This window comes from Sander vitreus, chromosome 12 (genome assembly GCF_031162955.1).
Source record: "Sander vitreus isolate 19-12246 chromosome 12, sanVit1, whole genome shotgun sequence".
In the NCBI taxonomy this organism is placed as follows: Eukaryota; Metazoa; Chordata; class Actinopteri; order Perciformes; family Percidae; genus Sander; species Sander vitreus.
The window spans coordinates 25,517,911-25,533,188 of NC_135866.1; the positions used below are offsets into that span (position 1 = coordinate 25,517,911).

The window sequence follows — 15,278 nt, forward strand, 5'->3', positions numbered from 1 at the left end:
GTGGGTATAAACACACACAGTATCAGCACTATCAGCAAAAAGACACCACCCTCCAAACTCTTCAGATACCGAGTATTGCTCTTTCTAACCCTAACCCTAACCCTTCAGCATAATCCAAAGCTTGACAGACCTGGCAAGCCTACTTACGTTTTGCTAAGATATGATTGGACAATCCAATAGCTGTTCAGGGGTTTAGCAAACGGTCATTTACAGTACAGAAACAATTGACAATAAATAGATATTGCGTGTGCATGCCTGTTTGTGTATAGCTACTCTCTGCTACGTGTCTGATGTGAGTGGGTTGGTTAAAAATAGCAGACACGTTGCTGCTAAATGAAATTGTGAAGAGACCTACAAACTAAGGATTAGCCGGTCTTAGTGGATAAATTCATCTCTGGCACTGCAGCTGGCCTCCAGACTCCCTGAGTCAGAGGCACACAGACCTAATTGATGGATTGGCTGTAGTGCTAATACAATAAAAAACAGGAATGTTTTTATAATTTGGCCCATAATTCATGTGAGCCTGCCCCAGACAGTAACAGTCTGTTAGCTGGTGAAATCACAGGCCACCTGGCTGGTCAAATTAAATCTCTGGAAATCTTCTCTCTCTTTCTCATCTCAGTAACACTTTCCTCTCCTTTTCTCACCCTCTTTTTTTTTTTTTTGTTCCTTCACTTGCTCGTTTCTTAAACCGCTTTCTTCCCCTCAACAGATTGAGTCCCAGTGACCTGTCGATTTTGGTGGGACACGTATGGCGCTCGCCGACCTGCCAATCAACCGAACAACCAACCTACCACGGCGCAGTCACTTCCCTTTGGCCCCGCCCTTCATCTCGCCCACCGCAGCACCGAACCGACCGATCGCCTCTCAGTGTTTCTCTGGGGTCTGCCTGCCAGCTTCCTGCTACCAACCCTGACCTTTAACCTCTCAACGGTTAAACCTTTGGCCCTGCCTACCACAGAGAACAGCACCTGCTGTTTGTCTGTGTTTCTGTGTGCGGAGTTCCACCAGCTCCTCGACTGATAAAATTCCCTTGTAAACACTAATTTAGAGGACTTCAACCTCAAACCCCAAATTTAACAACACCAACGCAATAAACCCTCTATTGTAGTCAATGCTGTATGGAAGTATACTGAGCATAGCCAGTTTTAAAATATTTTGCACATAGAAGTCTAATTACTGTTTTAACACGTGTTCTTATAGTGCAAACACCCTGCCTCAGAACTCAGTCTAATCTAAGGTCCCTCCTACAGGCCTTCACGATTCAAAACCACTTTGATCTTCGACTCTTGCTAGCAGATCTTTGCTAATGCTACTATTTTGCCCACCTCCATTCCCAGTCCTTGTCCACCTAGCCCCAGACCACACTAACCAGCCGAGGGCCTGCTACCAGTCAGCAGCAGGGCAAAGTCTGCTTTAAATCAACACGTTCCAGCCTCCCAGCCAGCCAGCGGTTATTTCCGTATCTACAGCACTGCACGTTCTCTCGTTATAGGTACTTCTACAGCTCGCTCATCAAATTATCTCCCATTACATCTCTCTGTATCATTGCACCAGTTTGTCTCACCCAAATGTATTACAATAATGCTTCTTTATCTCTGTACTATTGATATCATGATGCTCACCATTAGCAGTGATCGGTGCAGAGGACGGGGGCTTATGTAGTGGAGAGAGGATACATGTGGAGACGTTTGGAAATAGATCTAAAGAATGGAAATAGATCTAAAGATAATGTTCAGAGTCAGTGCAGAAAGTCAGTGCTGAAGCGTTTAGGATGTCAGGCAGTTCCTGTGTTATGTTTCAAGAAAAGATGCATTCATCAACAGTACAGTACAGAAATGTAAAGGCTATAACAAAGCAGATGACTTCTACCACAATTAGAGACATCATTTAACGATGTGATTAGTGCATGATAGAAAGGTAGGCGTAAAGTGATGGGGGAGCTCTGTGGCTTCTCTTGGTAGCCTTGACTCAAAAAGGATTTGGCACTGAACACCGAACAGGTATTTGATCGTGAAGCCAAATAAGTTAAGATCACAGTATTTAACGTTGAAGAGTGATTACAAATTCAAGCTAAAGGAGTGATCTTGAACAGAGGTATTTTTTAACCCTTTATGATAAGTGAAGTTGAACTTTTAGCTGCTGCACCTTTTAGGCGTTAATGCACAGTATACTGTATGTAGCACTTCTCTAATTGTGGACAGTGTGAACAACCATGTCACAGGCTGCTGGGTAAAGACCCGGTCACGCCAGCACTTGAAATGGCGAGGTTTTATGGCAAAAAACAAATGATTACAGTGGAATTGGGAGGATAAGTGATAATTGATGTGGTGAAAGTGAAACCGTGCAAAATATTCACATCAAGTTCAAGTTAACTTTGACACGCTAATTTGCTGGGGTGGAGTAAACGGTAGTGATGTCCAAATGAAGCTTTGTTAACCTGTAGTTGTATTTGTTGACCCCACTAGATGGCACTCTTGGTTTAAAGAAAAAGACTCAAGGAATGGCAATTCCGTGCGCTTTCAACCCTTTGTTGAACAGAGAGCACCATCTAGTGGGCTCAGAAAATAAAGAAAATGGTTCATGAAGCTAGCCATCACTAGTAAACGGCACAGTAAAGAGTAAAAGGGGGGGGGGATCTGTTGTGAGAGCTGTTGCGACTGACTAGGCTAGGATGTTCTCTGTTTGCCAGAGTCTTACTGTTAGCTCGCCAGCTACATTTGTTTAACAACTTACCCTGTTATTAGTCCCTTACGTCACCAAGCTGCTAAGACCACATAATAAAAAATAAGACGAATGAATTTCACCATGTCATATTCTGGTGTGATCGGGCCTTAATTCACTCACAAAATATTCTTTCATTTGGATTCACATTAGCTTCCACAAAGTTGTCCCCCTTACTGTCTAATCGCTTGATCCCAAACCGTATCATTCAGTCCTGAGCTGTGTCTAGCATTTACAGTTCACATGTGGCTATAAGAGACTTCTTTCTCTCGTGCATGTGGTACGTCCTGGTCATGTAACAGAGCCGCACCGTCTTTTAAGTCCTCCCACTAGCCGGTGCGTCTTAGAATCCTCTCTGTGAGACCTGCTAACTTTCTTCACACACAAACACACTTCCACATAAGCACATATATATATATATATATATATATATATATATATATATATATATACAGGAAAGCACACACATGCTTGTTGGTGTGTGACACACTGGCGCGCGCACACACACACACAGGAATCAGCACATAAACACGTACAATATAATACACACAAATACGCACCCTAAAATAAAAATGGTATGCTGTTCATAGAAGCATTTGTCTGTTAATAAAACCAACTCTTTATGTATCGGTATTTTGGTGGTCTATGCTGATGCGCTGTGTCAGTGTGTTGTTCCTAACATAGTCATTGTCTGGCTTTTTTTTCTTTTTTTTATCATAAGTTCACCTCATCCCGCCTCCTTCTCGTCTATTTCCTCGTCCTGTGTTTCACTCCGACTCTCTGACAGCAATACAGTGATTGCTGAACGAGAACGCATCCTGTCATGTGCGCCTACACATGACAGAGACAGAGAACGACCACAGAAGTTGACAGGTAGTTAAGAGAGTTCACTTGTAGGAAGAAGTGTCAATCAAAGGGAATAATGTTACATTCATGGCAAGTCTGAAGTTGGCATTTTCTTTGCAACTTTTTTAGTTAATTTACAAGAGACTGTTCTGTAGATTGAACCTACTAAGAGCTACTACCAAGCCACTTTAGGTGACTACTGCACAGAAGCAGATGATCAAGATGAACATGTTTCTAATTATCTAGTGTCTCTAGCACATATTTTACTTCTAAATAAAAACCTCTGTAGTGTTAAATAGGTGGAAGTAACTAGACTTTTCTTGAGCTTTCTCTTGTACAAAAAATATTAAAATTCTCAAAGGTAAAAAAAATATAATTTTACTACCCTGGACAGCAGGAACTGTCCGGCTCCAAAATGTCATGAATGCAGCAGTATTTCAGCAAGGAAGAAGCAAGAAAGGCCTGCAAATACTGTCATTGGGACCATCCAGTGGTGTGAAGTTTTTTTTCTAGTGAACACATCTGTACTTGTAAAATAGAGATCCACAGGTTAAGTTTTTTTTTTCATTAAAATGGCCATAGTACATTCAGACACAAAGACACAAAAATCTAAATCAATGGTTGATGAGAAAATTACCTAAATGTATAGGGAACATTAGTTTTTGTCTTATTGATCTTGTGTGGAGAAGAGATGCAACTCTCCATCCTGTTTGCATTATTTTAGGAAAAGCATTGTGTCTCACCAGAAAAATGAGCATAGAAGCATCTATCTTAATGGAGAAGTCCCCATCTACTCCCTGTAATTCTATGCATTATGCAATTAAGGCTGGGATGGTCTCTGCTAAAACTATGAGGGATTAGTGACGTGTTTGTGGGGTGTTGCCGTAGTTGTCAGATGTGTGAAGTGTTACTACTGCATCCATCCTGTAGAGAGCGCTGCTTAGCCTCTAGAACACTGATAGTCTGGCTCTGAGACTTAACTAAGACTTAAGGCTGACTGAGAAACCTTACATCACCATTAGAGAAGCTTTAGTCGAGTTACATACTGTTCTCATTTAAACTACTTTTGATGGTTACACTATCTTATTGTATCTGGAACACTAAATACGATCAAAATCATATTAATTATGTACAGTTCCCCTTAAAACTTAAAAGTCTTGTGCACTTTGAACACAGTCTCGTTCATTTCTTGATGCATTGAAGTGATGTATAAGTTGCTTCACTGTAAATTGGTAAAACATTGTCAGCTGTGTACTGTAAATGTGTGCTTTTGGGAGCAAAACAGTTTTGGTAGTTAGATAAAGTTATGATAATCAAAGAAAAAAATTATCAAATAGTCAACAATAAAGACTAGGCAACTAAAAACACTATTTAAGCATATTTAATATTGTACTGTCCCTCCAAATCATTCCCATAAGTTGCCCATAAGTAAACAAAAGATACATGCGATATGTGTGGATCATATGTGAAAGCGAAAATGTGAATTCTTCTTTGGGAATAGAGGGACAAAAGGATAAAAGCACTTTGATAGGTGTAGACAGTGGTTTGTGCATATAACAGAGGAACAAGTTGTAGTCTTAAGCTTAGTGTAAGAGTATGCTACCATATGACTGGATGACCTGATGTTGTGTATCTTGAATGGCACATGGGTACCCCCTTTGTCTTGGTCAGCTTAGTGGATTTTAGTGGAGCTGTGGTCATCGGTGTTGTGCTATTGTAATGGCTATGATGGTTTAACACTCACCTCTCCAGTCTGCCCTCTTGTCGTTCCTGTCAACAGTCACTGCTTATTACTTTATGACCAAGCTACAAAGGCACATTTCCCAAGTGGGCAGGTGTCAGTTTATAGTCCGTTAAAGTAAAGGATAAGTAAGGACAAATAGTTGTACATAAATGACAAAGATGCGTTTGAGGTCATTTGGAAGCAGTGACAGCATTAGAACATCTACTTTTTAACAAAACAAATGTCCGGCTCAATGCAAATCTTGGCCACAACTCTTTTACAACCAAATGTAAGGGATCCTTATGAAAATCTTTTGTTTATGTTATGTGTTTATGTACAAAATCAGCCGAATTGATACATCATTACCAAATATTTAAAAAAATTGATATTGGTATCTGCCTCAAAATTCTAGTATGGGTCAGTTCATACTTTGCATTCTATATGCTATAGCAACAGTGCACAAGCTGTCAAATAGAGGTAATTGTGGTTCCAGTCTACCCTTCCTGACCATTCATATATTCAGTAAGAAGACCATTGGGCCACCTTATCCCTTAAAGTTAAGGTTTACATTATCATTGAGGATATGATTAGGTTTAAGACTAGAGTCAAGCTTTTAGTACTCAATAGTAACCAGTATGGTTATTTGTGAAATAAAGTTAACATTGCAACTTTGCAGCTTGGGCAGAAGGTAATAACCAGAGTGACTCTGATGTCTGTTCACAACTGTCTGAATCCCCAGTTATAGCGCTTGAACACCACCCTTCCACTAGTATCTCACACTGTCCCTTGTATATAGTTTCCACCATGTTTTTATCACTCCAGAAGTAACTCTAATTAATTAAAATTAAACAAAGAAAAGAAACAAAAAAAAAATCTTACATCTTAACAGGATGTGGTGGATGTTGACAGATGAGCTTTCACGTTCATAAACCTGTTACCATTGAGGTTAATAATGGTATTATTATAAGATTGAAAGCATAAGTAAGGGAAAGTGTACTTTTGTTTTTCAGAGTCTGCCTTTTTTCCGCCTAGAAAAGGGCTGCTGAAGTTTCAAGAATGTTTTTAAAATGTATTAAAGATGCAAGATTATGAATACATGTATGAGGTTTGTCTCTGTTCTGTTCTGGAAGATAGATCACATATGGAAACACTATTTACCAGATTCAAATTGATGAGGAGAAAGGGAGGCAGTGTGTGTCGTGTTTTGGTATGGTCTGATGGATGACTGAACACGCATCACAGACAGGAAAAGAAAAGAAAATGACACACTTTGGAATCGGTTGGCAAACTTTAGTTCATTAAAACAGAAAGAAACAATGTGATTGGTTTCCACTTTAATTTAAAATGCACTACTGTGCACGTAACACCTGACACACACTGGTCAGCCCTTTCTCTCGCCGACCGCCACCCCCCTCCTGTTAGACTAGCCAGACTTTTGGAATGTGGAAGAATGTAATGTTCTTTATTAGACAGCTCCTATATAGACACCTTGACATACCTACCAACACGGGAGTGAATTAAGGGACATCTTGTACCAAATGATCTTCTCAGTGTCAATAAGAAAGGCAAAACAATTACAGAACATTTTGGACAAATTTGCACAATTAAAAACATAGCAATGATTGCTGAGCTCAAACATTAAGGTTGAACTTGAACTGTCTTTCGAAGACAGTCTGCTAATTGCCTGAAATATAACTGGGAAAAGGTTATCAAAAATAAAAGAGAGTGTTGGTAGATATGCACCCGGAGCCCATAGCTGTGTCTTTCACCTACAGAGAATTTTCAACATCACAGTACTGAAAAGTAGCTTTCTCTACATTACCACATACAGTATGCAGCCACTACCAGATGGTAGGGCAGTAAAAACCATATTCCTACAGTTATTCTTTTTTTTTTTTTTTTTAATCAAGAGCACAAACTATAACTCTGTACCGCTTCATAAACAATAAATATTGTGTTGGTTTAATTTATTAGACAGGCTTTGTTGATAGGATGTTCATACGGTCTTACCTACTGTACTTTTCGTCAGAGGTAATAGCTATATGTTCAAATGGGTCATTACAAATTGAGTGGAAACGGGCAAAAAGAATGCACTTTTCAGTACCGTGAAGTGGATCCACTGCAGTGTGTGCTGTATCATTCTGTAGGGCACAACACCATAGCAAGAGCATGCAGAAGACAACAAACAAACTGCTGGTTGTTAGAGGCATCTGTCCTGTTAGATAGAGCTCATCTCCCCCTTCAATTCTGAATATTTGGTATGAAAGAGATGTTCATTGTGATTCATTGTTAACCAGTGATGTGAATATTATAATCATGAAATAAAAAGATGAGCAAAAGATCAGGCGGTGTCACAGTTGTGTCATTTCTTCTACATTCATTTACATCAAACACATTTACTAATGTAGTGGCATTTATTTATCTTGATCTCACACGATGGTTGACCCTTTTAACCAGTAGCAGACCATATTCAGCAGTAAACCTAAACTATACACGCTACATTTTGGTGTAAAAAAGCACCAGACTGATGAAGGACTTTCGAGCCTCGTACTTTTTTAGAATCCTAACTCAATCCTAATTATTTTTGCTGTTAGTGTATTTTCAGATGATAAAAGGTTGGATGGAATTGTAGCTCTAAAACTGCTTACTCTTAATTGAATATTTGTGTCTTAGTCTGACTTTGGAAGCTTCGCAGCAATGACAGTGTGCCAGGTTTTTCTTTCCCAGACCCAAAATATACTCTTCCATACAGCGTTACCAAAGCCCGTCTACGGAAAGCCGTTCCACTCCCTATTCAGCCCCATTGTACCGAATTTGGTTGCAGTTCCTCCAGAGAACCACTGGGGGTGATCGCGGTCCAGTGCTAAATGAATGGGACTCTATGGAGCTAGACGGCTAAATGTGTCTCTTTCGCCTGATTGTCGTTGAGAAATCTCAGATTTGATTGTAGTTTTTGCAAGTTCAACATGGATTATAGGTCAAAAGTTGAATGAACGAGTACTTGTGCCCTTTCGATTTCTTACAGGTTGAGTCGTTGATGCCCATAACACGCTAGCATTATTCTAATGAATGCTGATTGGTCAGTGAAGGACTGATTACGATCGGAGATCCCGCTTGACGGCATCCGAAGCGGAGCCAGAATGTCAGAGTGAATATTTCGGCGTGAAACATTAGCAAACCTCTTTCTAGCACGTGTATTAACAGGGAGAGGCTAACCTGTCAGCTGTGTTGTCGATGCTTCGAGAGAACAAAGGAAGCGACTCAGAGCTTGCCGTAAAGCAGTATCTCTGGCCGTATATGTGTATGACATCATTGACATTTTAAAAGGCTTTTTAGAACAAAAAAGCGACTTTAAAAAAATCTAACACCCAGCAGTGTGTATTTTCTTAGCCTCCCCTTTCGAATGCAACATTCAAATTACTAGACAAAAAATGATATCCTGAGAAAAGTGGATTTTGAGGGGTATAGCTCCATAGAGTCCCATTCATTCTGCACTGGCCTGTGAGCGCCCCCTATATGGAACTCTGGTGGAACTGCAACCAGTTCAGAAGCCGGAAGTAACGAGAGAGTGGAACTTCTTCCCTTATTAGAAATTCTTTGGCGTTACCAATGTGGCTAAATTAACAATGCTAGGACAAAGACAATAATATGCATACTTTGGCAATTGATTACGTATGGCTCCTAAAAGTTCTCAAACTTCTCTCCTCATTCCTTCATTTTTACATTACACCTAAACATGATTTGCAGCTTTTTTGTGTGTTCATACATGAGCAATTCATTGTCTCGTTTGAATATTTTTTTATGCAGACTGACTGATTGGTGAAGAAGGCATTAATATAGTTTATTTATAATAAAGTTAATTTGTGCTAAAGACAAAAAAGTATTTCAGTTTGTTACATGTTGCTAATGGTAGCCATATACCAGTATAACAAGTACTTAAAAAAGTAGCAGTAGTTTACCACAATGTAGAAATACATTGTTACAAGTTAACATAATGCATTTTAGATTTTACTTACTGTAAGTATTTAAGTACAGAAGTAATAGCAAAAACACAAAAGCACACTAAAAATACTCATTGTGCAGAATGGTTGATTTCAGATAATGTATATTATATTATTGAATTATATTTAAATATTGCCTAGGCTACATCACTCTATTATTACTTTATATAAGCCTAGCCTACTGCTGGGCGGGTAACCTGTGAATTACCCCTGGGCATCAATTAAATATTATAAATTGTAGCCTACAATAATGTCATGATATCATAATTTATTTGTTGGCTGTTGACCATGACAGTGCATCATATTGGTATAATCAGTTAACAAAGGCTGACCTGATATATATTTGATATGATGACAGAGCACTGTAGCTGCTAGCTAATGCACACGATCAAAGACCTTAGGTAATGACGTGCAGGTGTGCAGGCAGGTGGAGACGGGAAAACCCTGGACTCGGTCCACTGGCGGACAGGGGAGGAACGGCATGTTGTAGGCAGGGGGATGGAAGTACATGAGGGGGCTGCTGTTGCTACAAGTAGACTACCCCAAAATTGTACTCAATTGTAAGTACAGTAGGCTACTTTAATAAATGTACTTAGACAGTTACTTTCCCCCACTGTGGTGGTGTAACGTTATATCAGGCAAACCTCAATTTAACACGTATCCAATGGAATGCTGGTTGTTAGCTAAAGTTAGCTAGCAAAATATTAAATATAACGTTAGCGTACGTAACGTTACACTAACGTTAGCTATAATTCCTATCTTTATTAAAAAAAAGTATTTACTTTATTCGCATTAATCTTCATTCAATTAATGCGTTCAAATCTCAAATACACAGCGGCAGCCACCTGTTTGTATTTCACGTGGGCTAGCTACTAACGTTGTACATTGTAAAATAGACAGCAAAGTCCAGAGAGAACATTTGGATGTGAGGTTTTCTGTGGTGGAAAATGTTGTTGTTGGTCCAAATTATGTAGCTAGTAATGTGTCTTGTCCTGCTCTGCCCCGAAGTTTGAGGTAATGTTGACTCCTGCTACTTTCAGTGTAACGTTAGTTGCTTTTTCTTCTTTATTTTAATGTGGATAACGTATCCATGTGACGTTATCTGAAATTTCTCAGACTAGCAAAGACATATAATAATAATAATAATAATAATAATAATAATAATAATAATAATAGCACTTAAAACAAGACAGTTCTCAATGTCAGCGGCAATCATTTTGCAAACATATTTTCCTTTATGTTATTAGCCGCATAGAGTAATTAAAAGTTGTGATATCAGGATAATACCACCACATGTAAAATGGGTTAGTACGCAAGGTTAGAAGCAAGGGTGCTTCTACCCTTGTCCTTAAGGGCCTTCTGGCATGGCGTTGTATCCTTGAGCACAAAGATAACCTGTGAAATTCCTGCCGGCTTACTGGCACTCATGATTTAGCTGGGGACTGCTTGGGGACTGCCTAATACATCCATAGGGACAGCATATGACGCAGGTAGAGGGAAGTTTTTATATGGAGAGGAGCAGCAACAGGCGATCAAGCAATTGCTGACAGCCAAAAATATACTGTGCAGCCATCTAAAACAGGAAGCAACAATATATCCTACTGTAAATCTGTTTCTCTTAGGGCTGATTATACTGAATTAAATTTGATTCTTGCTTTTTAGGTAGGGTAAAACACTGTATCTAATATTGTATTTGTGATTTTCTTGCAGCAACTGGGGAGGAAGGTCAGTAGAGAGAGATACATCTGAAATATAACAGCCCAGACTCTGTAAGTAGGCTATATGTCCATTATATGTTCTCCACCCAATTGCAGAAAACCCCTCTATAACTACACACGAACCCTCATGAACCAGACCAACCAGCTCTGAAGTGAACCATATAAGTACCTGACATCTTTTGCGAGGGGAAGATAGTCACATCCCATACAGAAGGGATGAACCGATCCATCTTTTTCTGTCCTGATACTGATACCTGGGCCTTGGGTATCGGCAGATACTGAGTACAGATCCGATATAAGTGTTTAACAATAAGCTGCATGCCTGTGTGAATGTGACTTGGATCATTATTTTATGTGTAAGGCAACGCCGATATACATTTATTGAATTTTTAGCCTATCTATTATTAAAGTAATAAATTGTGCACCAGCAATTTGGTAAAATTCCAGTATATAATGTATATAGCAAATAAACATTAAATTGAATAGATTGACCCCATTGTCACGATAACCCGATTCAGCTATTTGAGTCGTTATCTGCTGATGTTTTGGATTGGTGCATCCAGTTTCCAAAATTACCTTTTTTGACCAACATAGGTGGTGATAGACAGATGGTTTATCCAATCAGCTAACCAGTATTTTCGCCCCTTCCCAAAAGTTCTCCAACGGAAAGTTCCCAGATGGATATGCCGAGCAAATGCGAAGCAATCCATCTGGCGGAGTCAGGTTACAAGGGGACTGGTAGATGAAAAAATCCAGCAGGCCAAGCATATTTTTTACTAGCAAAAATAATAAATTGCCCTAACTAGGGGTGCACCGATCCGATATTAAGATCGGATATTGGCCTCGATATTGACAAAATAGTAGAATAAGCCATTATAAACCTATATAAAGGCCCATTATTGTTATTTATTTAAATTAATTTAAAAAAAAGTTTGATTACATTATATTTTCGATTTGAATGGACAATTGTTTTTTAAATAACAAATAAATAAGAATTCAATACATTACATTTATGTTATTTTGTCTTAGTTAGGAAAGTAATGTTTAGTTAGGAAAGTCTGGTGCCTTTAGTCTCTTCCACATGGTGGAAGGAAGGTATAAGGTGGAAGGTATACAGTTTATTATTAATTCAACAACAGTATCGGATCGGTATCGGGTATCGACAGATACACAAAGCCCTGGCATCGGTATCGGTATCGGGACTGGAAAAGTCGGATCGGTGCATCCCTAGCCCTAACAGCGGTGAACGTACCGCTCCCATAAGAGCAGCACGAATGTACTAAAGGCAGAGAGAGAATCATATTTAAACGGAGGCAGCAGCAGGATGATACCTATGCTTACAATGTAGGTGTGTCGCTGAGCGATTTGATAGAGGAGATCAGCTGATTTGACCAGCTAATGGAAGCAGCTGATACAATAATTGACAGCTCCAGACTGGATGTGTGTAAAGACTGAATGCAGATGAGTGGGATTTAAAGAAGGCTTAAGCATGAAAAAGTAAAGTCCTCCTGACTGAACTTATGCTATTGCTTCATTCCAATCAGGAGACCCAAGTGGATGAAGTAAAGATGAATATTTATTAAACAGATGATATATGATATTTCAGTCTTGGCAGTAAGTCTGGGAGACGGTAACTGATGGACGTCTGTCTGCCATGAACAGCAGCAAGATAAGTGTCCAATTAGTCTGCTACGAGGTACAGAGGTCGAAGCCGCGCCAGAGCCTGCTGCTGCCACCGAACGACGTGACGCCGGAGGCAGTATGAGAGGAAACGTAAACGTAGAAAACGAGCCTTTAGTTTAGCCTTCTGCCAACCATAGTTCTTGGCTGCAGCTAATTCAGATTCTGGTGGTGATGGCACAGTGGATATGACACATTCTTACAATTGTAAGTCGCTTTGGATAAAACATGTAATGTAATGTAATAATTATGTAGCTAGCTAGAGCCTTTAATCACAGTATCTTATACAAAAGGACTTTACACATAAAATGGTAATGGTAACTCTCATAGAATTGCCGCTATATAACAGCATTGGGATAAAATGAATGATTAGTACTCTTACAGATTACTGTATGAAGCCGTTGCATGCCCGTGCTTGTCTAATGGGAGGGCCAGGACAGAGAGGGGAGAGTAGGAGCTGAAGGAATAGGCCTAGGTCTCACTTCAAATTCTGCAGGTTTTTTTTGCATTCTGACAAGGACTGTAATACTAGTACTTCCAGCAAACATTTTTTTCAATAGGTAACCGTTGAACTGAAACTAGCATATTATTTGTAACTCAGTGGCGTTTATGATAGAAGATAGACAAAGGATGTTAATAACTAGGCAGGGCCCTGATATACCTGTACCTTATCAGGGAACCTTGTTTAGCCTAAGTAACAACAGGGCGTTATTTAAAATGCCCTCCATACAGTGGACATACTGTACATTATGTTGACAATGTGGTTTCCTTCAAACCAGGATCCTGACCTCCTTTACTTAGCTTTTATCTACTCCAGGCGTTAAAGGAGCACTCAGCCCTCTGGCGAAGGTCCCATTCCCAGCTGTCCATAGTCCTGCTATCCGTGACTTCTGCAATCACATGTACACAGAAGGGAAGGTGTCAGCCAACCTTAAGTTTGAAATCTGAGCCAACTGTGGTTTTAGATGAGGTTTCTATTGTTGGAATACTTGGTATTCACTGAGGGTCACTTGAGGAGGTGTTGAGTGTTGGACCCTGCCTCCATGTGTCCTTCTCTTGTCTTACCCTTCTTCTGGCCTCCATTCAGACACTGAAGTTAGTGGTTGGTGGATTTGCGCTCAGATCTGGTTAAGGCTCTTATAGATGAAAATGTTTTTCTGCTGATGAAGACTGAGCATGGCACATAACAGAAAAATGGAGGAAAAAGGTAGGATTTGAATTATATTATATTTGAATGAATTTAGCAAACTCTTCATTATGTGAAATGTTTTATGTGACATGCCCAGTGTGCAATTTATTCACATTAAGTATAACATTTTCCATGAAAGTTTATTGCAATATGTGCAAATGTAGTGATATTGTTGTGAAAGATGTGGACAATGTAGACACAATCTTAAGTGGTACTTTTGAAGTACGTCTCCTATAGTTCCAAAAGCTAATAATTATTAGATATTGCATTCTTTATTAGTGAGCTCACTTGTATATGCTTATAAGTTTATTGTAATCTGTAATGCATTCATTTGCTGATATGTATCTGTATGGTCACTCACCTGAAAGAGAGCAGAAGTGCTTTTGGTCACAATTTTCCTAACATTTAATGTTTTTCTTTTCTAAAGAATCATAGGCTTCTATTGTGAAACAACACAAGGAATGAGACACCCTCCGCAAGTGTACCTCAATAACAGGTGAGCTTAAAAGAGCATTTGCTGCTTCGTATTGCCAATCGTATCTGTTATGTTAATGACATTGTAACATGATCATAATAGGTAAATATTCAGACAATTATCTAATAGTCAGATTTTTTTTTATAACAAATTGCTTTAAACCTTTGTGTTACCCTTCTCACTATGACCTGCAGGCTATTTGTGTCCATGAACCTAATTAGGGGTAAAGGCCCATCCACTGCCCCTCCACTTTGGAAAGTTAATTCAAGTCCAGCACGGCTCTCGTGGTTTAACTTTTTACCCTGCACAGCCCAGCAGTACCAACTCCCATGTTTTGCAACGTAAAATTACTGTTTTGTCAAAGAAGTGTGGTGGCTTTAAAGAAGGAGATATGTAATGCTGTGGACGGGGGCAGCTGCTAAACATATTTTAGCCACCTAATAAAGGACCTCCTAAAAAGATTTAATATCAGTTTAAGTTTACTCTATTTTTTTGTATTTTCCTCTAATTTACCTTGCCCTCAGACATCCCTCACAGACGGGGAACTTAAGCTGTTATATTGCTCTCTTTAAATCAACCAGACTGTCATTTTATCTCACAGAAGAGCTGCTGGTTTATCGTTAACGCTGCTTTACAGTCCACAGTAACATTACATTGCTTAACTTATGTGCTGTCTTTTCCAAACTTGGCACAGCTAATGTTGACTCAGCTAGTGCTAACGTTCACATTAGTCATAACCTTATTGATTACAGTAACTTAATGTTTTACTGTGGTAACCCACTTCACTGCTTTTTGCTGTGGCTGAGTGGGCGTGTCTATTTGAAAAACCTGGAAGAGAACGCAGATGGACTCTGCGTTTAACTGGTATATGGAAGAAGTTGTACAATGATGTGTGCAGCTACAATCCAATATTTTACATACA

At 39.3% G+C, this 15,278-nt stretch overlaps 1 protein-coding gene across 1 annotated transcript in view; it reads left to right on the forward strand.

The window, feature by feature from the left end:
- LOC144526119 (uncharacterized) overlaps positions 1-13,640 on the forward strand; it is an 89,228-nt gene extending 75,588 nt beyond the window's left edge. The window contains exon 16 of the mRNA XM_078263335.1: positions 13,510-13,640. Within this exon, the coding sequence (XP_078119461.1) occupies positions 13,510-13,640 (131 nt within the window). The remainder of the gene's footprint in view (positions 1-13,509) is intronic.
- Positions 13,641-15,278: the final 1,638 nt, after the last annotated feature.